Source organism: Mesitornis unicolor, unplaced genomic scaffold (assembly GCF_000695765.1).
Source record: "Mesitornis unicolor isolate BGI_N332 unplaced genomic scaffold, ASM69576v1 scaffold48372, whole genome shotgun sequence".
NCBI classification, from domain to species: domain Eukaryota; kingdom Metazoa; phylum Chordata; class Aves; order Mesitornithiformes; family Mesitornithidae; genus Mesitornis; species Mesitornis unicolor.
In genome coordinates, this window is record NW_010170831.1 from 30560 (window position 1) to 53387 (window position 22828).

A 22828-nucleotide genomic window follows, 5' to 3' on the forward strand; every position below is an offset into this window, starting at 1 on the left:
GAAGAAGAGGTCTGGTGACTCCCACAGGCTATGGTGAAAAGGTCTGTCATTTGGGGGTGGCTGCAAATCACCTCGCCTTGTTAGTTCTCATCTATACCACTTCCCACAGGAATTATTCTTCCATGAACATGAGTGACCTGGGCAATACAGGGGACTCCTGCTGAGGTCTTACTGACATCTTATCCAGCAGCACTCACAGGTGCCCATCTCTGCTAGCAGACTCTCAGTAGACATCTCAGAATCAATCTTCTGTGATCACCTTTATGATTGTTCATTCATATTTGCCCCTTTTGTTCTCTACTTCCACTTTATAAGCATTCAATTTACAGCAGAAATTCTTACTGCTGATCCCCATGGAAGACCTTGCCCTTGCACTATTGCATATTACCCTATTTCTGTTACTCTAGCTTTCAAGGTCATCCTTTCCCTCCTGTATAATCTCTCAGGCCCCTCCACTGATGCTGCTTTCTTGCTTTGTGCTCTTCAACAAGTATTCCCTTTTTAAGCCAGTCATTAATGGAAGAGTTCAGTAAAACTAGTCCAAAAAGAAATTAAATTAGTAATTTATCAACATTTCTACTTGCCACTGCTCAAGCATCTCCTCCATTTGTCCGGTTCCTTACCATCTCACAGTTTTGTCTTTAACGCCCGTTTTCTCCAACTTGGGTAAAAACTTGGCAGCTCCTGAGCACTGCAGCAATGGAATAAACCCTATCAGCTCTGTGACAGAGCAGGGTTTCCAAAACACTGAGGCCAAAGCTTTTCCAATATCTAGCTAGATGAGGACAACCTGGGTCCTGATTACTTTCAAGGTTCAGCATGTCATAGGGCTGAATATTCAGATGTCCCTGAAGGATGGTAGAAGAGGGCAAGAAATGTCCCTCTCTTTGCACTGCTTTTCAAAGGTGGCTCATGACTATGTGCCCCACACCTTCAGAACAGCTCAATGTTGCTGTTCTCAGGCTCTGAGGGCCAAAAGCTGCTTGTACAAGGACACAAGTAACATGGTACCTTGTTGCCACAGGTAGGTCTGAACTTTCCTTAAACTCATCGAGCACTGTAGGAGCTAAAGATCCCACTCTTGGTCAGGAGCCCCTCACTGTTCCTTAGGAATTAGGCAAAAGCACATGGATCAAAAATGCATGTGTTAGCTGTAAGATGACAAGGTGTCCTATACGAGGGAAGCAAATTCCACCTCTGACCTAATCATTTGGTGGCTCTTTAACTCCACTGTTATGCTATCATTTTCACTTTGCAACCAAGGCTATAAGTCAGGCCACACTTGATCTTTAACTGGACAAGAGAAGCCACACTCACCATCTGACTGTTTAGTGAATAGATGTGATGGATTTTCTTTCTTAACCTCCTGAGTCACTGATTCTGCTGCTGGTATCCCCTCTATCTCGCCTCTGCTGAGCTCAGTCCCTCAGGCTGTGCCTACCCTTACTTAAGGACTGGGTCCATGCTGAACATGCACTAGGCATGGTTCTCTGCCGAGCACGGGAGCACTGCTGTGGGTTGCTAATTGCATGGGCTCAGCGTCCCAGCATGATGCATGTGTGGTATTCGCTTGGGTGCAGGCAGGACCAATAGTCCAGTCCAGCAAGCCCAGTCTGACATGTTGTCCAGCACTGTTATGAGCCTGATATGAACAACAAGGGGGCATCTCAGGGGCTTGAGTGTGTGTAAGACAGCAATTTGCCTTATAGGGTTTGTCATTCTTGGTGGTTTCAGAGCTGCCTCCAAAAGCAGACACCTTTGTAATGAGAGTTTTCGGTCTGACATTAGCCTGTTAGGAGGGCGATCAAACAGTTGCAAAAGGAGCAAGACAGGAGATGGGAGAAGACATTCTGGCCTCCTCCCTGTGGAAGAGCAGGTGTCCCAGCCAGCAGCGTGGCTTTGGTTAGAGCATGGGCGGAGAAGGAAGGGGTGGAGGGGGAAGGGGGGTCTGGCCGCAAAGGGGGAGACTGAAGCTTGTCATCAGACCTCTGCCCACTCACTGCTCCTGGGCACAGAAAGGCAGCCTGGATGTGGCTATGCCCCCACTGGCCCCTGGTGTCTGCTCTGGCTCTCTCCTTTCCCTCTTGGCTTGGTTCCTTGAGGTTGTTGGTTTCCTGGCTGTGGGCAGAAGGTGTTTTTGTCAGAGAAGGTGGTAGGCTGGGGATGGATCAAGAGTGGGAGACATAAGAGGGGAGGAGTCACTGATCAATGCTAATAAATAAAAGGCCCCTCTTCTTCAGTCCAGGGTTCAGGACGCCAGGAGAGCTGCCCCCTCAGACAGGAGCTGCAGGCTGGCTGGGAAGCGACAGCTTAGTGAGTATGCAGGGACCGCCTTGCTTTTCCTGGACATCTGCTTTTTATTAATGCCTTGCTGGTGCTTCACAGCTGCAAAATGCTAGGAGTGCTTTTTATGGCATGTGTAATGTTGTGATTCTCCACTCCAGTGGGAGGCAGGTCAGAAGGTTGCTTTTATGATGGCCCCTTTATTTGGGGGAATTACAGATATCTCCCCAGCATTTGCAGGCAATTAATCTCAGCTCTTCTCTTGATATTTCTAACTAGTGGGTGCTGCTAGAAGGCAGGGGGATTGGACTGACTGTGCTGTGTGGTGTGTTACCTCTGAGCGAGCACACTGGTGCTGGGGAGGGAAAAGGTGTGCTGGACAAGTATGGAGTGCGGGGGAAGTGGAAAGAAGATGTACTTTGAAAGGGAAAATATTCACTGAAGGAGATTTGTCACTCTAGGGCTGTGTAGCCTGCATATTCACTCATCCTTTGGAAAACGTGTTGCCTCTGTGGTGAAAAAATGAAACATTCAGGTTAAAGTGATGTTTGTGGCTCTTGTTCTGTGGTTGATGGCAGGGAATGCTCCAGGCATTCTGGGATCAGAGTCTTCTGAAATGGGAGCAGAATCTTCCAGGGAGCAGAGGGCTCTGTCCTGGGTAAAGACAGATAAATAAAGAGGGTTTGGCTGGAAACTATGTTGAAGTTTCCCACTGTACAGCCTCACCTTCATTCCAAAGTACTTGCAGCATCTTCCTCCCTGTGTCCCACTGCTTTCCTCTAGTCTCTCCCTCAAGCCTCCCTTTCTTGGCAGCTCCCATGAGCTCCCAGGGTGTACAAGACATTCAGGAAACCTATAAAATCCACACTGAACACTAACTCCAAAACTGTGGGCTCTAAGGAATGCAAACAAACCCAGACCAGAGAATTCCCTTAAAGAGACTGGAGTGACATGGAGGGACAGCAGAAAAATCTCAGTTCTCCTCTGGCCTTGTGTCTGTGGCAGACTTCTGGCTTTTTTGCCAGCACAACCTGGTTTTCCTTTTCATCTCAGGCTGAGCAGTGAATGGTCAGGACATGGACTGTATGAGGGACGTTGATGGTGCAGGACTGAGCTGCTCTCTGCGTGGGGTGGGATAATGGGGAAACAAAGCCATTCCTTCTCTTTGGCCTGAAGCCAAAGGCCCTGCTCAGTTTTTCTCCCAGAGACTGCAGGCTTCAGGCAAGGGCTGTGTGTCTGACATTGAAAGGATAAGTTGTGAAGGCCAGGGTAATCCTGTTCCACTGAAGTTTCACTCCCCCTTGAAGAAGTGCTAGGCTCTGGTTAACTGTCTCTGTATTTTCTTGGCTGTGTCACCTGCACTGCGGCTCCCCAGACCAGCCTCTGCAGGTGACAGCAGTGGTAATGCCACACTGGCTTGGGGGGATGGTCTGTACCCAGAGTGCACCCAGTTTGCACCATGTCAGTTAGAAATCCTGATGTTTGTGTGTACACATGGACAAAACAGGCGGTCACCACAGCTTGGCTTAGTCACAGCAATGGCTACTATGCCCTGGGCTCATTCCCAGACGGTGTGCATGGTCCCAGCCCCACCACTGCCATGGCAGGCACTGGGACAAGCAGTGTAGGGGCAGAAGCACAGTGAGGACCTGCAGAGAGAATGTTCTGGGTGCTTCTGTCCTCTCAATGCAAAAATCATGATTCCTCCAGCAGAAGGGATCCTTCTAGGCTGCTGCTTGTCACACCTGAAGTAGTAAGTAGGAGAGGGGAAGGGGCAGTAGGGTTGAATTCATCCTTTGACCACTGGCAGGCTGGGACTGCAGTGGGAGCCAGCTGGAGGGAGAGGAGCCTACTGGGGAGAAAGTGTTTGAAGCTTCATTCTCCGTATCTCAGTTGGCAAAGCTGGCAGAACAGTCTGGGCTGAGTGTATCCAGACAGAGGATGGCGAGGGCAAAGAGGGCAGATCAGAGGAAAAATTAGGAAGGCAAACATTTATATTTGGGATCAGCACACACCTCTGCCTCTGGGCCCTTGTCAGCTCCTGAAATTCCTTCCACTTGCATAGGTCAGCTTTTCTGAGCGTGTAGTGCCAGTGACATGCTTGCCTTTGAATTATGGCCCCCAGCCCTGAACTGGGAGAGGAAGGGGGCATGCCCCCTCCTTCCCAAAACCTGACTCAGTCTGCAAATAGAGGATGTTTTGTAATGGGTCCATGAAAAGTGTGTACCAGCCAGCTGTCTCCTTCCCCAGGCTCTTTCATAGGCTCCCTCCTGGCTCTGTTTTCATAATAAACATTCCACTGCTAATTTTACAGGCAGCCCAGGACCTCCAGCTGCCCTCAGTGGGAAGACAGTGAGACACAGCAAGAGAGACAGAGTGAGAGATTCCTCCCTGCACTGGCACAATGCGCACTCTTATCATCCTTACCATCCTGGCTGTCTTGGTGATGGCTTCTACTTGCTATGGTAGGTGATATTTTTTGCTGGGTAGAGTGATCACTCCAAAGCTGCAGACCTATTTTAGTCTGTTCAGATGTGGTTTTTTATTTATCTCTGTGTCTTTCCCTTTAACTTGAACACTTACCTACTTTCCTGTCCTTGTTTTTGATCTAGCCCTGCTCCAGAGCTGTCAGCTTCAGTCGTTGGATTTGTGCTTTAGCCCCTTCCTCTCTGTTCCAGCCCACCTTGCAGACTGCTCCTTTCTGCCTCTCTGTTGTCTGGACTACAATAAGAGTATTTATTCTTAAGAAGAGGACACCAGCTAGCTCCATTCTAAACTCCTGATCACCCTAAACTCCTCATATAAATGCTCAGTCACACCACTGACCCCTTTGTCTTCCTTTTAAACAGGTGCCTTAAAACCTGGCTTCTTTGTTGTTTGTGTGCATGTTATATTGATCTGTGGTGTGTGAGAGACTCTGAATCCCATCAATACAGTGTCTTACCACATGTTTTACTCTTTCTTTCCCCAGAGTCCCATGAGAGCATGGAATCCCACGAGTATCTCAGTAAGAGACTGCTTTACTATTTTCTTGAGTCTGAAGTGTGCTGCAGACATCTCCAAGACAATTTCCTTGTACTTTACTGTGAGGATTAAATAGGCAGAACCACTTAGTCCAGGGAAATTTAATTTACTGAGTGACGGAGTTTCAGTATGAATAGAAAGAGAATTAAAAAAAGACTTTACATGTCTGGGCAGAAGTACATACCACTTTGTTTTGCAAAGAATATGAGAACTCAAAAACAAAGAACCATGAACTTAGATCCCTGCTGCATCCAGCTAAAACAGCTTAAGTGAAACTAGAAAAAGACATTGTTTTTTAACTCTGTGATGAGCATGGAAAGAGGTACAGCAGAAGCCAGTGATATGATTTGTACTTCCCCAAGGACAGGGAGAGCCTACTCCCACCACCTTGGAAGAAACAGGTGGGATGTGAGGGCAGGTGGGATCCTGGAAGAGAGAGTTAGTGTCATAGGAGAAACATGAAAGGGTAGAGAGCCTCACCAGAACAGATCAAAACTAAAAAGAAATTAGATCATGTGGCAGAAATTCTTTACAGAACAGCTGATGAGCACAAAGGCACATGTGGGAACCAGTATCAAAGACATCCACAGACTTCTGAACTCTGCAATAGGGCTGTGATGTTTCTCAAAAAGGACAGGAGAGACCTTCAGACACCTCAGTTCAAAACTGTCACACAGACTGCTCAGTGACTGCCTAACCTTGGAGGCAGATAGACTTACTCGAGCCCTTCCTGTTCTTACATGTAATTTCACGATTCTGCTAATGCTAATGAGTGTGCCCAGACCTCCCATGGTCTGCGCAGCTTGGTACCTACCTCTTGGCCACACTCCACTCACTCAGAGGGGCTGCGGTAGCAAAATCACAGTAGCTTTTCCCCGGGTGGCTTAAGTAACAGCAGAGCTGAAGCACCATGTGCACTTCCATACAGGCTGCATGAGCCCGAGGGAGAGCCTGTGCACGAACCAGCGGGGTGGACAGCAGGGAATGTTGAAAGGTCATGGGTTTCACTCTGTGTGGTTTCACTGTGGACAAGGAGGCTGCCACAAATGTGGAAGCTGGCTTTTGTTGCAATCTGGCTTTGAAAAAGTGTCTGTCTAACCTGAACAACTCCTTGCTTTCTCAGATCCCTTCCTCAACAGGCGAAGGGCCAATGACTTCATGCAAGCTGAGACGAGACTAGAAGCCATTTCTCGAGAGAGGTATGTTATGGCCTCAGGACACTGGGGATGGGAGTGGGGAGAGGTCTCTCCTTGCCAAGTACAGGCTGGTACCAGGGATGTCAGCTGTGGTGACTTCTCAGAAACCTCAGCCCTTCTTTCAGTGTGAGATGCCTGTGAAGTCCCCAGCCCCAGGAGAACCCAGAACTTGGATATCACAGTCCTTGCATTTGAGGACATGAGCTGGGAGGGCTTTGCTTAATTTATCTGAAGAAAACACCAGCAGAAGGAGAGGGAATCAGTGTGGGATGACCAGAAAGGAAGCTCAGTTTGAGATCTTGTTCTAGTTCTCAGCTCTCATGCAGAATTTGCATTATCTTTTCTGAATCACAGGGGAATCTGGCCTGTGAGGCCTCCTTGCCTCAGCTATAAAAAGTAGATATAAACAGTTCCATGCCTTGTACATGGCTTGTGAAAATAAAGGCTGAAGTACAGAAATAATCTCCTAGTGAGGCATCAAGGCAAACCTTCTCTGCCACCTCCCAGGTTGCCCCTTTGCAGGATGTTTCAGGTGTTTGTTCCATGCATGGCTTTGGGAAAGAGCAGGCTGGGGAGGCTGTGGAGGGAGGACTCTTTCCTCCACTCTACTTAACCCTGAAATAAAAGGTTACCTAGGGCAGCAAAATGCTCCTACTGTAGTCACATCGCTCCCCTGAGTGTGGTGAACACAGAAGCTGGTGTGCTAAGATCCTAATAGCTGGATGATGGAATCCGGTGATGGACCCTTAGTCCTAGTGGGGGATTGTGAGGCAGGAAAGGGCTGTAGACAGATATTTAAGATTACAGCACTTATCTCTCATCTCTCCTACTTTTGCAGAATTAGGGAGCGCAATAAGACGCCCCAGGAACGTCAGAGGGAAACCTGCGAGGACTTCTACCCCTGTGAACTGTACGCTTTTCGCCACGGCTATGCTGCTGCTTACAGGCACTATTTTGGGAGGAGGAGGACTAAGTAAAGGATGATCTGTCCCCATCCTGGGGCCTGGAGCCCAGGGTATCCTTCCAAAAAATGCAATGGCTCTGAAACATATTCAGTTGCTTGTGTTCCTGTATGTTATCCTGCCTGCTGCTTCTGTCCCATGTAGCCATAGATTCCTACACTGTGTTAATTAGCGCTGAGCTGATGTAGCAGACATCAGTGAGAGTTCAGAATGTGGGTGTTTACTATACAATAAATTGCTGGTTTGATACTATATTCTCATGAGTCACATTATTTGCAGGGGTTGTGGGGGGGAGCAATTTTCCACAAAAAAGCAGAGTTTATCATCTGATCTGGTGCAGATTATGGAAAAAATGTCACTACCTTGCAATCACACAATTTTAAAAAGATCTAGGGTGTTTTTGCTACATGGTCTACAAGTGGCTTCTTTTAGAGATCACTGGCAAATTTCAGTTTCCAGTCTTAAAACGTCTTAAAATGGTGTGGCATTCAGAAGGCAGGATGAGATGCACTTTTTGAATATGAAATCTATAATAGCTTTCCTCAGTGGGGGGAATAAAATTCAGAAGGTGCCTGTTTAATCTTAAAAACAAAGTTAGGGCAAGACTTAGAAATAAACTGTAAATTGCATCTTGCCTATCCAGCTGCCCTCGTGTCCTGATGTAGGATGCTCTTGTAGAGAGGACTGTGTGATATGGACTTTACTCATATTTCCATTTTGGAATCTCCTTTCATGCCTTTACTTCCACTTGGAATGATTCTGGTGGTGCTAGAAAGCAGCAGAAACCAAAGGTGAAGAGGGGCTCCAGGTGGTAAATAAAAAAACCCAACAAACCAGTGTTTGGGGTTAAGCCCAACTTTTTTCACCTAAAACAATTTTATTTCACTGTTCATCACTCATTTGAAATCAAGATGTGTCCTGACCCTGTGCACAGGTTGCTGAGCACCTCCCAGCCCATTAAGGAGTGAATGTGACCACTGCTGGGTTGTCACCGGCACCAGGGCACCTTGAAGAGCCTGATCCCAGGCCAAGAGACACCAGTGCTGATGTGCCCATGAATTCAATACTGCTCTGGGCGGGTCTGCAGCCACAGCACCTTGGACACCCCTTGGTGTGAGGTGTGTAGGAGACGTAACATCTTCTATCTCAGCTTAGCAGAGCTGTTTTCAGTCTTCACATCTCCAGGCTTTCACAGGCACCTGCAAATTATAGATGTGGGGAAAGTTCATGGCATGCTATCAAAGACTAGAAGGTATAAAGTATCAAATTGGTGACTATTCTGTGAAATTAAGTCTCAAGACAAATCTCTCTGCCACATCAAAAACACACATCTTACAAAATACACTTGAAGGCTTTGCCAACTTTGAAGATGAACTTTTGGGAAGAGAAGTAATTTATTTATCAAAAACACTACTGATAGGAAACTCCAGCCTGACAGTTGCTAAAGTTTTGTCCAAAGTAAAAAGTGAGAGATAAATTAAGGAAGAAAAGCCATACAGATTAGATATATTTGCAACACTTGTTCTGCATGTTCTCAAGTCGGTGCATCTTATGATCACCAACCAGAGCAAAACTTTCATACCCTGAAGTCAACAAGTCTGCAGTGTCTGGGTTTGACTTGACACTGTGATATTACCAAAACGGAAGGCATAGGGCTAGCGCTGTCTGAGTCTCTGTCCAGAAATATCTGACAATTTCAACCTCCAGTTTACCAGTATAAATAATGATTAATACCAGAGATTTCTGTGGGATTTCATTAGTGTAAGGAATAACCAAACACATTTAAGAGGCTACATGCTGGTTAGAAAGCTTGGGAAAAGTTGAGAAAAGAAGTAAAGATGTTTGGATTACTAGAACTGTATATTTATATTCTTTCAAGTTTTCTTTTGGAAGCGTAAATTTCCTAGAATAACTATTAGTTTGAGATACTTATTTATTTTTAAACTATTGCTCTTCAAAATACTTTTGCTGGAAGTTTTTAGTATATATTTCCAGTCTTTCCTGGACTGTAGAAGAGTTAAACTTTTTCCTTATTTATTTCTTCATCTTGAAATTTTTCTAAGCTAAAAGACACTGTTTCTAGGGATTGGCACAATTCCTAATGTCTCTGACTGCCCTTGGGAGCCTTTTAGGCTTTAATTCTGTAACCCTTGGATGTCTCCTCCACATGTGGGGACTGGATGAGAGGTGGAGGAAAATGTGATCCACGTGCTTTGTTTGGCACACAGCTGGTGGGTTTAGGAAGTATGAGGTTATTGGTAGATAGGCTGTAGAAGAGTCCATGGAGGGCTCCTGACATACCAACCAACCACAGACACTCAAGCCCTGAAGAATAAAACATTGTTTGATTATCAAAGTTTATATGATTTTTAGACAAGAGGAGCCAAAGTAGTAGCCTCCATACTAGGAAGATTTACAGGAAGAAAAAAAGAAAGACCCTTCTCCAAACTAATTACCAAAGATGCCAACAGTATAAAAATAGCTCTCTGAAGTGTTTGGCTGAAACTGTCTGAAGCAAAAAATCTATTGTGTGTTTCCCTATGCAAACTGTTTCATGGGTTTCATCACCTTCAGAACCTACTGGGTTCTGTCTCATTTGGTTTTCCACATGAGAGAGCCCCATCACATGAAAAGAGCTGCTCTCCTTCAGGGTTTGCTGGTCTCTTCCCTGGCTTTCCAGCAAGAAACTGAATGACTTCAATGTTTATAATAAAACTGATTTTTTATCCAGTTGTTTTTCTTCAGCATTCCCATTCAAAACCTCAGATAAAATCTTCTGGAAATGCCATGAGTCCTAAGATGGATGTCAGAATGGCTTCCAGGACCCAATATCTCCTGGTCCAAAGGACAGGCTTTGTTTTGAAGCTCAGACCCAAGAACACATGCCAGAGCACTGATCTTTCCAGGAGATCACAGGATATAAACTGCTGCCTGAAAGCAAGTGCTGGAGAACCTCAGTAACCTCCAGAAAAGCACTGAGGTTAGGGAGGGCTAGCACAGCCAAAGAAGACATGAGGAGTCTGCTGGCACCGCTGATGGTGACTCTGGCCCTGGCAGTGCTCTGCTGTTGTGAGAAAGGTAAGGGGACATCTTTGGGAGCGCTGCTCAACCCTGCAGCTTGCAGCCAGCCTCCCTACAGCCTGGGAGAGACACACAGCTTCGGGGGTAGGAGGTGCCCTGCCAGCCATTGCACAACTTCAGATCTCTGCTTGAGAGTCACGGCTGAGAGAGGGCTTGGGGACAGAGCCTCAGCTCCTGCTGGGCACTTTGTTCCTCTGGTCAACCCCCTCCCCCCTCTCACTTGCACCATTGAATTGCAGCAGAGAATTCACACAGATTATTATGTTTAAGAGTTAAACCAGTTTAGCATTTAGGTTAACGAGTGAAGGTATGCTGGATGCTTGCTTGTCAGTAAGAGGGTTGAGCTTCAGGCAGATTTGTGTCGACCACACGGAGAGGGATTTTATGCCTGCCAACCCTGGAGTGCTGTAGGATCACAGAGATAGGCACCGAGTGAAGTCTTCACCTGCAAGGAAATGTGGGATGGGGAGAACTTCTGAAGGGAAAAAAAAGGCTCCTGTTGTAGTTAAAAAAGGGAGTCGTCCTATTGAAATAAGAGCACATCACACTTGAAGGTGATTTAGAGATGGTGGCTTCATGATGAAGAAATAGTAATGTAGTGGCAGCTCTATAGCTAATGAAGAAACAGGGAAGGTGGGAAAGATCAGAAAAACAAGTGTTTTCTCTTTACAGCAGGAAAAGAAAAGTCAAGCAGGAGAGGGCCCTGTCTTTTCCTGTATTATCTCATTCAGAGTTAAATTTTGTTCAGTCCTTGGCATCAGATATGTCATGATTCAATACTGGCAAATATATTTTGTTTGATCAGTGTTTTTATTCTGTCAGTTTTTTCCTCCCTTTTTCACTCTTGAGTATATATCTGGGGTTTTTTAGTCTTTATTATGTTTCAGAATGCTTAATGGCCCTGGAGTAACTTCTAATTTATTTTTTTTTTAAATCCAAGGAATGTATACATAATTTAAAAATAGAACTACACACAAACCTTTTCACAGGTTTGTTTAAGTTAAAGTTTTTGTTTAGGCATATTTGTTACGTTTTGGTCTCTAGAGTCCTGTTTCTGCCCATAAATACACTTACTCCAAATACCTGGTGACTTGGGTGGAACTGACACAGTTGAAAAAAAGTATGATGAAATAGTGGAAGAAAAAAATTGTGAAATAAGGCAGTGTGGAAGATCCAAGATTAGGAGACCTTCCATTTCTCTTAGAGGATCCTTTCCTTGAGTGTTTGCAGGGAGCAGTATGGATTAAGATTAGGACTGAACACAGAAGTAGTGTGCAAAGTCCTCTTTGGAGGGCTGGTGAGCCAGATACCTCATTCCTGAGCCAGAAAGCTTAGAGGAAGTTGAAATTAAACAAATCCAGGCATAATGGGTGAATTTTCCTATGGTGGAGAAGTCTATCTCTAAACGGTGGGTAAAAAACCCTTTCTGAGAGGAACAGACCTTCTAGGAAAGTGGAGGGAGCTAGACCCAGGCAGTAGGCAGAGGAACCCAGTTACAGAGTGGAGCAGAGGATGAGGACTCACAAGCAAACTTCTGTCTTTCTGTCTTCCAGATCCCAAAGACCCCTCAGGACCTTCCGATGCTGCCAGTGAGTATAGCGTTGTGACTGATGCTCATCTCCATTCTCCTGCACTTGCCTCCTTTCTCCTCTTTGAAGTGTTCAAGGGGTGAACAAGAACCATGCTGAGTCCCTCTAGCTGCATCCTTTTTGCCCCCTCAGCGCTTCAGTCCCTGAGGTACAGGACCACCTGCAGCAGAGGGGCTGCCTTTCACAGCCATGGGGGCAGGAGACACAAAGGAGATCAGCCCTCCCTGCACCTTTGTGCTCATCTAGACAGCCCTTGAGCAGTCCCTAGTCAAGACACGAGTCCTGCAGGTTGTTAGCAGCTGGGTCCCTCTGCCTTCTGTGAAGCAGAGTGATGTGGGTGGAAAAATATGTCTGGCTTCCTGCTTCTCTGAGCTGGCCTCAGGGATCTTGCCAAGTTCCCAGCCTGTTAAGAGAGCAGAACCTGCCCCAAGGCCTCCAGGCACTTGTGTTTTGGGTCTGCTGAGCAGGCAATCTGGTGTGCAGGGTCACAGAGCAGAAAGGTTTAGTGCCACAAGGCAACAGGCTGTGACATCCCTGCCAAATCTCACAACCTGGACAGCCTGAAAGCAAGCACCTTCCTGGGCTGCTCCTGAGGGCTGCAGTCCCTCCTTTTCAGGTTACCTGGGACATGGGGATTTGCACACCTTTGGATGTCCACAGCTTTTTTTTTTCTTCCCCCTGGCAGAAATCTGTATGGAAAATCCCCCTCGTTCTTCCCTGTCTCTCCTTTCTCACACCTTAAAGGATAGCATTGCTGCTGGGGAGCATGAAAGCTGGTATTTCTTTAGTGAGCCAATACAAACACAGATGGGGAAAGATTTAAAAAAAATGCAAAGAGTGTTCAGGGAAAGGTGGTGATTTCTGACAGCTCATTAATTGACAGTTTCTGTGTAGTTGGTATTTTGATCCAGACTAAACCCCAGCTTGCTTGAGAAGGAAGCACTTCTCACCTGCCAAACAGAAACACGACCAAACACACCATGATGATGAGGGAAGGGCACAAACCCCACGGTCTCCACACAGGCAGAGGTCTTAGAAACTGTGTTTCTCCAGAGGTGGCAACAATTTGCCAGTTTCTCTGCTGCAATGTGTATTGGTGTGCAGCTGCCCATATTGCTGGTGTGTTGGCATCTATGCACACCTCTCCTGGTGTGAGTCCATCCCATGGAGCTGTGCCGTGCTGAGCACTGGCTGAGAGTGGGGACAAAGTGGCTCTAGCTGCTGTTTGTGAGGTGCTCCACAACACCCTGATGTTTGCATAACCTCAGACCCAAAGGAGAAAACAAGCAACTGTGCTGGCATGGTGTGTTAGTGAAGACCAGAGGCCAATGTTGTTGTGGCAGAAAGACCTCTCATGCTCTCTAGATGCCTGAACACCAGAATCTTTGGACCTCCTGGGTATATTTCTCCATGGGTGGTGTTTGCTGTCATTATTTTATACCCTTCACATTTCATGGAACTCTGCACTCATAAGCATTGGTACTTCTGTGTGCTACCTGTTGCTTTTGGCTTATTGGAGATGTTTTAAGACCTGGTGGCTGGTATCCTACATCACTCTCAATGATTAATTGTATTGTATTTCAAAATACAGAAAGGAAGCAAAGACTCTTAAGTTAGCCAGACTAGGCAGAAGGGTGCCATTCCCTTCATGTTCTTCTTATTTTTATTTTATGCTCTCATGACTTTGCCTTCTGCACATTTGCTATGGACTTATATCATGCCACAAGATAAAGGGATGGAGTTTATGACAGAAAAGGCTCTTGCTCCATGCAAATGTGCAGGTTGGAGTGAGGAGGGAGACCTGGTGTTTGGCTATGAGTGGACAGTGGAGTGGAGAGAGATGAACAAGCAATTAGGATGAGCTGTGGCAGTCATCTGCTTATGAAGAGAGTAGGCTGTCCATTTTTAGAGGATAAACTGGTCTGTTTTGCAGAGACCATGGTCCTGCATCTCTAACCCTCTGTGTTCTCTCTTGGTAGGCATCACAATCAAAAAGGAAGTTGCCAATGCCTTTGTAAAGAGGCGGAAGAGATCCACTGTGTATGAACGGTAACAACTCAGGAGTCAGGCTGAGAGCTGGACTTTGGACCTGCTCTGAAGAGGGGGCGGGAAGGCAATGGGACATGACAAGACATTAATTTGTCATACATTTATGTATTAAGTTCATGTGCAGAAGCAAAAACATTGTAAGAGACGTTAATTGATAGATAAATAGGTTTTTTTCATAAATATCTTTTTGAGAGTTCATAGCTGAACTCTGTCATTCACAGAATCACAGAATATTATTCCACTCAGGAAGACAGTGCTAGCTATATGTGCAAGCCATGGGGACAGCAGGATACCAGTTAGGAGCTGTTCTAACCTACAGGGTCATCAGAGCCTATTTCCTGGATAATGAGCATCTCAGAGCCTTGGCCATTGCCTCTGGCTCCCCGCAAAGGAAGCACAGCTCTGTTGCAGCATGAGGCTAGATCAGATTGGCTGTTCTTTCTGAAGCTGTAGGTCCTACATCTGTGTGCAGAAATCCTAGGCACAAAGATTTAGAGAAATTCTAGCAATAAACATTTGAAGAAATTTGAGGTAATGCAAGAATGTTCTTCACATATTTCCTGGAAGAGGTTGTTAAGCCACTGTCTCATGGGCCTGTCCAAAAAGAATTTTTATTCAATCCATCCTTGGACTGGAAGGGTAAAGTTGCTTTTAAATAACAGAAGGTTAGGAGGCCTCATCTGTAGAGGAGAGGATCAGAGTACTGTAGCAGAGGAATTGGCTGATGTTGAAACCTTCAGTGATTAAGACCAAGATGAAATTCAGTAGCAGAAACTGTACTGTCTGTACTGACTACCCCATATAAGTGGGGCATCATAAAAGTAGCTTCAGCTATAAGCATTAATCAGGAAGGACTGAGGTAGACAGACATCCCAGTGTATTATTTGATCATAAGGCAAGGTTAGTTTGGAAATATGGATGCAACAAATGGAATTCGAGGGTGCTTCAGGGTATTTCCAATACAGAAATAAAGTAAAAATTCATGAGATACTGGTGGGACTCCTGCAGCAGTGTGTACAGTCTTCAGGAAAAATTAACAAAACCCAGAAGAGGAGTTGAGAAGGGCATCCAGAGTGTACAGCTTAGCCTGGCAAAACAAAAACTGAGTGGGGATAGTGCTGCTATCTACAACAGAAGTCAGGATCATGAGAGGGAACTGCTTAAGCTAAAGGAAAATATTGGCTAGCAGGAAAGTGAGCAAAACCTGGGTGCAAAGCAGGAAATAATAAAATAAATATATAATAAAAAAAGAAAAAGATTTCTGTGTAGTTAGGGAATGGGACTGGGGGCAAAAAAAACCCCAAACCTGTAACTGCTTCTGTGATCTCCTTTGATGATAAAACCTCAAGAGCAATTGCTTTAAGTTGGATTAAATTCCAGTTTTTCCCAGCAGTGATCAAGTAGTCCATCCCCGTGTAAGCAGATGTTTAACTCACCATGAAAAGTCCCTTGTTGGGGCACCCTGGGGAAAATCACTCTTCTCATGTCAGTGTCAGGGTGTGAACCCTCTTCAACTGCATCAACTAAATCTGCAGAATGGCATCTCTCTCTTTGTCTCCTCCAGGTACTATGAGTCTTTCAAAAGTCCAATGGAGCAGATGCATGAACGTTGTGAAAGCTACCCACCCTGTGACTATCTCTCTGACCAAATAGGATTTTACATGGCCTACAACCATTTCTTTAGGAGATACTAAGGATGGGACCATCTCTTTGTTAATTTGGTTTGTGACGACTCTGAACCCCCCCAGGAGAAAGAAGGTTGTGGGTGGGAAGGAGGGAAGAAAAACATCTAAACTGGGGCCTTCTTCAGTTATCTCCCTAACCAGCTGGAACACTAAGGCAATAATTATTTCATCTGTTGAGCTTGGATTAGCTTTCTTCCTTTAATCAAAGAAATCTATCTTCAGTTGTCTTTTGTGGTATTTTGAGCTTCACCAGAAATGACTAAGAAGACTCTGTCTTAACTCCTTCAGTTTGAAACCCCAGGACACAATAGATTAAAAAAAATGTGATTTTTCTCAAGAAAATCAATGTGTATCTTAGAAACATAACAAGACCTTTTGTCTTCTTCTGAAAAATGCATGAGGATTATAGAAGGAGAATGTCACTACATGTGCAAGTGTGATGGATCTGCTCCTGGGATACTCACTGGGAAGAAGGTGGAACGGCTCCTGCCTGGTGCAATGACTAGGAAAGTTCAGTGTTTTCAGGTAGAAGAGTCACCCTAACTATGTGCCAATGTAGGATCATTTTGCAAGGATAGAAGTGTGTAAATACTGTTATATAGCCAGAAAACAGTTTCTGGAACACTCTTCTGATTATTCTGTCACAGAACTTGTCTGTATAGCAAAAACATAGATAAATCCCAAAGGTGTGTTTGAGGAGTCCTTTTAGGTGAGCCTTTTTCTTTCTTATGCTGCATTCAGTGATTGTCTGCAAAAAGTAATTTGGAAATCTCTTGTTATTTTAGTTACAATTAGTTTCTGGTGAAACTGAATATACCCAAGCAGAACAAGAAAATAAATCTGTTTCTCTCTGATGCGTTAGCATTTATGCTTTAAACTACAAGTATCTAAACAGCTCCAAAAAGAGGCAAACAAATTTTAAAAAGCATTAAACTTCATGCAATAAACAAAAAGAAATGGATGGATTGAAGTTGTGTCAGCATTTAGTTTATTCAAGGCAGCTTGTATTTCTCTCATATATATGTATATATAAAAAATAGGTGAATGTATTTATACACACATCCTCTTCCCTCTGCATGCTTCATTCTGTCCCTCTGTATGAACATTATACCTTAGCAACCTTCTGCAGAGCCTCCCTCGATGTGCTCTGTCAGCTTTCCTTCCCTGAGAGGTAGATGACAGATCTTATCTCCAAGGTCAGGAACTGCTGACCCTCAGAGGACAGAGAAAGACCAAATCTCTCTGGTTGCGTGTAAAGTCATGCAGCCCTCCCCAGCTGCTGACTGCAATAAATACTGTTTATGTAAAGCAGGTTGGTGCACTGTTTCTCTCTGTTCCTCTGTTCAACCTTTATCTGCTCTTAGGAGTGCTGAGAACATAAAGCCTGCTCCTATGAATCCTGAACTGCAGAATCCAGGTGTGCGGGGCTTCCTCCTCCCCTCCTGTGCCCCAGTGTGAATCAGAAGTGACTACATTGAAATTCAGGTCACAATCCCAGTACACCGTGACAGTGAGGGAGAAGAGGGCCAGGATTTTCTGGGTTCACTATCTACTGAGTTCAGCATTTCTCTGAAAGACCCTTCTTTGAAGTAAGGACATGGGATAAGTCCACAGAGGTGGCTACCAGTATGAGTGTGAGCATCTCTTGTTTGGCAAGCTTCTATGACCTGTACAGGAGAAAACAGTTCATAAGTATCTCTGTTCATGCTAGTCTGGTTCCTGCACCTGGGACTGGTTCCTCTATGGGCATAAACTGATAGGACTTCACTGCTTACAGCAAAACTTTCCTCTGAACGCTATCCAGCAAAAATGAACAAAAGTGCTCATTGAAAGTAGTGAAAATTCTGCTGGGAATAATACTAGAGGGATTAGTGAAATCCTTATATCTGCTGAACTAACAAGTTAGGTGTTTTGTTGTTGTATGGTTTTGTTTGCTAAAAAAGAAAAATGAATCTTCCTGTCTATATTTACATCTTTCTGTTAGTTTGTACTTTTTCCTTCTTTCCAGTAAATATTTTTTCTGGGCGGTTGCACACCAAGGCCTTGATCATGTCATATGCGCTATGTCACCAGATCTCTGTATGGGCTGAAGTCATCGCAGCTTTTGGGAGATCTGAGTGCACAAATCATATTACAAATTTACTTCTGGAACGGAGGAACTCGATTTTCACCTGGTCCATGCAAATTTAAGTACCATTACACATCCTCTGCTGCCGTCTTGTGGCTATTGTATTTATTGCCATCCAATACACTACGTTGCTTTTGAAGCATCTGAAAATTGTAAGTCCAGTGGGCTTTCTTCCTCACTCACTTCACACTACAACATACACTAAAATGCCAGAAGGGAAAAATGGGGATGTATTCTGCAAGTGGGTTATATGCAGCTGAATTGATAGTGACTCTGATGTTCTAGTGGGGCTGTTGATCCTGATTGTCAAGTTCCCACTGGACCCTGTCACAGTTCAGCTCTTTTTTGTCTCTCTACGTGAGTAGAAGAGGAGATGCCCCTGAATAAATTCACAACATCTTCTCTGGACTCGCTTTTAACAGTTGAAATACAGCCCAAGATGATAGAGCAATTCTAAGAAGAAATAGACAGGCTGCATTTATCACTTTGCATCATCTCTCATGTCATCATCTCATATCACCAGTGGCTTCAGATACTGTCAGCAACATCAGCTGGTGTAGTGTTATAGATCATTTTGAAATCAATGCACTCTGAGACCTTCATGTAATCTCTCACCCTGTTTCTGCAGTATTTAGCAAATGCTCTCTGTCCACAAAATCCAAGCAGCTGCACAGATATCTCTTTTTGCAGGGAATCACCCCATGACTACAAGTGCCCTCTTCACCCAGTTGACACCTCCTCTTGTCCCTTTTTTCCATGCAGAAGAGTTGTCAGAGGCGATGGAGCTTTGCAGATGAGTAACTCACTGCCCTTTATTGGGAAGGGTGACTGGAAAGCAGTTACTAGAGAGGAGTTAGCCTCAGTACAGAATCTGTATTTACACACTCATTCTGAGGGTACCCAACATAAACAGTTCAACACGTACCACTCTGTGGTAGTGCAAGGGTAAGATTGGCAGCACATTATTAGAAAACAGGGGGAGCTGAGGAGAGGAACAGTTACGTTATCTCTCCTTCCAGACAGGATCCCAACCAACCCTGCACTTCTAAGTTGCCTTTATCAGAGCTCTGCACTTCTTTAAAACGGCTCTTTAAGCCGGAGTGCTCTCCACCTTATCCTGACACATCACTCCTCAGGAGAGAACTGCTTTAGACTTCTCCAGGCTGGAGTTTTCTTCCTTTTTGCAAGAGCAAGAACACCAGATACCTTGGAATTAAGAGAACTATCAAGGATGAGGACCTTGAACCTCCAGCTGGAGTTGGTGCAACCAGACCCTTTCTTATGGATTATGGGCAGACTTCTACCAGTAAATTGTCTGTTTGGATTGATGAATGACTTCTGAAATGCTGTAAGAATCTGGTGAATGATCTTTGGTGGAAGAATTGTCACCAAAACCTGAGTGCAATTTACAAACTGTAGAATTTTTCAGTTCAAGAAAAAAAGGCGAAAAAACAGATGTAAATTACCTCTACTTGAGCAAAATGTTCTTTACAGTGTCTTGGGTGGACTCTAGGATGCCAGCACTGCTGGCCAGCCTTCTGTTGCTGATCTCCTTGCAAGTGCTGGTAAAAGCGGTAAATATTGTTCTTTATTTGAAGTGGTGAAATTGCTTATCCCACTAAAGTAATTTTTTTCTTTTTTTCATTTGAAACATGTTCTTTAAGGAGCTTTGGGTTCAGTTCTAACTCTTCTGCTTTCAGTTGCCCTGTTTCATTTCTTTTCTGTCCTAATTCCTGTTAACTGCTTTGCTGGAACTTTCGTTTGGAGTCAGATGGGTTCCCAGGGTGTGTTTGTGAGTAGATCTCATGGAATTGTTCTCCTTTTCCAGTCTGTCTCAGCCGAAGCACTGACAAAATCAATATGTTGTTCGATGGGACAGTGAAAATATTGCTCTATTTCTTGTGACTGACTGCCTTTTAGTTCTCCCTCAAAGCAATTATGATATCATGGAGAAATAAACTGAATCCCTGTAGAGTTTATGGGCCAATATAACTTCAGAGGCTAAGGAAGGTATCAATTTGGTTATGTGTCTAGGTTGAATATTTGAGATGAGGTGAATATTGACTTGTGGACTTCAACTTTCAACTGACTACAGTACTTGACTCATCTACTAGGAGATCAAAAAGCAAAAAAAGCAATGCCATAACTCACAACATTTATTAGATCTTATTACACATTGTTTTTATTAATTAGAAACGCTAGACATGGTCAATTAGTGTGTTGTTTCATAGGCAGAATATATTAGAGTTTATTTTCCTGTTATAGCACCCAGTTATGATTTACCAGTAAGTAAATCCTTAGCCATGTGTTTAATGTTTATTTACATGACAAGTCCAGCTGACCTCACAGAGACAAACTGGATGAACATTTTGGCACACTGCTACTATATTGTCCTTTACTGAATGTCATTCTCTGGAGCCAAAACATGTCCAAGACGTATGACAAGACAGGAAGAAGAAATTCACCTCTGAGAGTGTTTAAGCTGCACTGCCCCCAGCGCGTTGTTTTGCTTATTCTTTCCCTCTTCAAAACCACTTATTAATCATTAGCAGAATATTGAAATAAATGGACCATGGGTCTTCCTGTAGGCTCTATAACCTCTCCCTCTGAAGGGCCATCTCTCCTAAAGTTTTTAATGCCACTGATCCACATAAATAAGAACTCTGTCATCCTACCTGGCATTTGCCTGACGTGGGGCTTGGACAATAAGCTGAGGTTGCTTAGGAAAGTCTTGTCAAGGATGTCTGCTTGCAGTGCTTACTCTGCCACTAATGACAAAGAAGCAAGAAGAGGGTAGGGAAAAACTTGGCCTGCATCCATAGAGATACACAGAAAGTTCACACTTCTGATGCTGATCTTCATTTACTTTTATGTTGCAGGCTGTGTCCCACCTCGTGATGGATATGGCTCTGCATTCCTTTGATGACCAGTATCTGGGATGCAGAGAGCAGATGATGGAAGAACTGGAGCAAGGAAACTATTTCCAAAAGGAAATAGCTGCTAACAAGAACTACTTGAGTATCTGGAAGAACGCTCAGGAGGCTTTGTTAAAGAGCCCTGTAGGTCTCCTGAGGGAGATGCATGAGAGCCATGCCATAGTCCTCATGGCTTACACCATGAACTCTTCCCTGCACTCTCAGCTCAACTGGGCCACATCTACAGCAGGAAGCTCTCCAGAGCACTACAGGCACAACTTCAGTTTCAAATATTTTCACTTTTACCTAACGACTGCTATCCAGATAATGAAGCAATGGCAGAACAGCAAGGAGAGTGTGGGGAAACGCAAATGCTACCGGGTGCACAGGGGTGTGAAAGACTTATATATTGAGGCCATGGTAGGCAGCAGGGTGCGATTTGGCCGTTTTACCTCTACCTCTCACCTCTGGAATGAAGCTCAGAGGTTTGGGAATGAAACTTTGTTCACAGTGACCACTTGCCTGGGAGCAGCTGTTCAAGGCTTTTCTTACTACACATCTGAGAAGGAAGTCCTCATTCCCCCTTACGAGACATTCGTTGTCAAAAGCTTCTTTCGGACACAGCATGGTAACCGTCTGCATCTGCATTCTGTGGGGAACTACAGCAAGTACCACTGCCAACTTGTGGAAGGTACTGTATACAGCTTTTCATGCAGGGTGGGCACAGGACATTCTGGTCTCAAGCACCCCAAGGAGCCCTTACCAGCTGCATCTACATGGGACCACACTCAAGTAGTAGTAGTTCACCTGCTGTGCTCACCTAGGAAAGCCACATGATCCAGTTTTCATCTCTGTCATGAAACCTGGGATCGCCACTCAGCCAACTAGAGATGAATCCATCTGATACACAGCAGGTCTCAGGGTTCTCTGGCACCTCCATTTATCCCATCTGCCACTTCAAGGATGTTGTAGGACACAAGTATGTGAGCTGCCAGCATTTCTGCTGCAAGGGCATATGAGATTTGCAGGAAGCTTGAATTCAGATATTTATTCTGTTGGCTTGGAAGGCTGCTACACTTCAAGCCTCAAGACAAAACTATTGCTGCTTTAGCCATGTTCTCTCTCCTGTGGCAAAAGAGAGGAAAGCTAAGCTTTGGCAAAGCATACACTGTGAGTATCCTGGCTACAGACATAACTGTTTTGTGCTGCAAGACCTCACTGGGCCTGTTCCACAGCCCTATCCTTCTGGAAGTCCACCACCAATACAGGGTTCTTGCTTTTGTCTCTCTGAGCAACAGTGTGTGAATGCAACCTTTGAGCACAAAATAATAATTCAGGAATGAGAGTTTGTGCATGGACCTAAGCTAAAGTAGTAGGTAGACTTGAGAAAATGGTTATTCTGGGCAAAGACTGTATTCGCAAGTGCAGGACTTTTTAGGCAGCCAAAAGAGGTGTAAATGACTGCTCTCTTGACTTTCTTTCAGCTTCAAGAAGCAAGAACATCAATTCCACTGCCCTCACTTCTGCCATTCTTCCTAGTGTAGTTGGAGTTTTCATGTACTTGGCTCGCAATGACTGATTCTCTGGCTGCATCCAGCGATATACACTTGAATACCGGGCAAGAATTCTTCACAAGAAATCAGCCTTTGGAGTTCCTGTTGTTACAAAAGGTTCAACCCTCCCTTTGCTTTGGCTGCAGCTCTCCAGCTGAGACTGGAATATTCAGCCTAGTTAATCAGAACAGACATTCCTTGGACCCATTTAGGCAGGAGAGCAGTTATCTGTGGTCTTTCTGAAGAGTAGAGCAGTGACACCCTTCACTGTAGGTAGCTTTTTCCCTTAGGCATTCAGGAAAGACACATATGGACTTTGGACTCTGCAGATCTCTTAGTACCTTTATTTTTAGTGAGAAAGAG

The 22828-nt window shown here is 44.7% G+C and overlaps 3 protein-coding genes across 3 annotated transcripts; all 3 read left to right on the forward strand.

Annotated features, from left to right (window-relative positions):
- The first annotated feature begins 2246 nt into the window (after nucleotides 1-2246).
- MGP (matrix Gla protein) lies at nucleotides 2247-7718 on the forward strand. The gene is made up of 5 exons (XM_010179811.1): nucleotides 2247-2313; nucleotides 4598-4748; nucleotides 5255-5290; nucleotides 6431-6506; nucleotides 7342-7718. Exons 2-5 carry the CDS (start codon nucleotides 4688-4690, stop codon nucleotides 7478-7480), a joined length of 312 nt encoding a protein of 103 aa, XP_010178113.1. The 5' UTR covers nucleotides 2247-2313; nucleotides 4598-4687; the 3' UTR covers nucleotides 7481-7718.
- A 2758-nt stretch (nucleotides 7719-10476) lies between these two features.
- On the forward strand, nucleotides 10477-15878 carry BGLAP (bone gamma-carboxyglutamate (gla) protein). Its single transcript, XM_010179812.1, has 4 exons — nucleotides 10477-10543; nucleotides 12100-12135; nucleotides 14115-14184; nucleotides 15749-15878. The coding sequence occupies exons 1-4, from the start codon at nucleotides 10477-10479 to the stop codon at nucleotides 15876-15878; spliced, it is 303 nt and encodes a 100-aa protein (XP_010178114.1).
- Nucleotides 15879-19471: 3593 nt separating this feature from the next.
- On the forward strand, nucleotides 19472-22491 carry ART4 (ADP-ribosyltransferase 4 (Dombrock blood group)). Its single transcript, XM_010179813.1, has 3 exons — nucleotides 19472-19562; nucleotides 20877-21603; nucleotides 22397-22491. The coding sequence occupies exons 1-3, from the start codon at nucleotides 19479-19481 to the stop codon at nucleotides 22489-22491; spliced, it is 906 nt and encodes a 301-aa protein (XP_010178115.1). The 5' UTR covers nucleotides 19472-19478.
- Nucleotides 22492-22828: the final 337 nt, after the last annotated feature.

Bases quoted from the DNA above. Each gene is read 5' to 3' on its own strand.
- BGLAP (XM_010179812.1), top strand. From the start codon at position 10,477: ATGAGGAGTCTGCTGGCACCGCTGATGGTGACTCTGGCCCTGGCAGTG. The intron at 10,544-12,099 runs GTAAGGGGACAT...TCTGTCTTCCAG, and splicing joins GCTCTGCTGTTGTGAGAAAG to ATCCCAAAGACCCCTCAGGA. The intron at 14,185-15,748 runs GTAACAACTCAG...TGTCTCCTCCAG, and splicing joins AGATCCACTGTGTATGAACG to GTACTATGAGTCTTTCAAAA.
- MGP (XM_010179811.1), top strand. From the start codon at position 4,688: ATGCGCACTCTTATCATCCTTACCATCCTGGCTGTCTTGGTGATGGCT. The intron at 4,749-5,254 runs GTAGGTGATATT...TTCTTTCCCCAG, and splicing joins GATGGCTTCTACTTGCTATG to AGTCCCATGAGAGCATGGAA. The intron at 6,507-7,341 runs GTATGTTATGGC...CTACTTTTGCAG, and splicing joins GAAGCCATTTCTCGAGAGAG to AATTAGGGAGCGCAATAAGA.
- ART4 (XM_010179813.1), top strand. From the start codon at position 19,479: ATGTTCTTTACAGTGTCTTGGGTGGACTCTAGGATGCCAGCACTGCTG. The intron at 19,563-20,876 runs GTAAAAGCGGTA...TTTATGTTGCAG, and splicing joins TGATCTCCTTGCAAGTGCTG to GCTGTGTCCCACCTCGTGAT. The intron at 21,604-22,396 runs GTACTGTATACA...ACTTTCTTTCAG, and splicing joins CCACTGCCAACTTGTGGAAG to CTTCAAGAAGCAAGAACATC.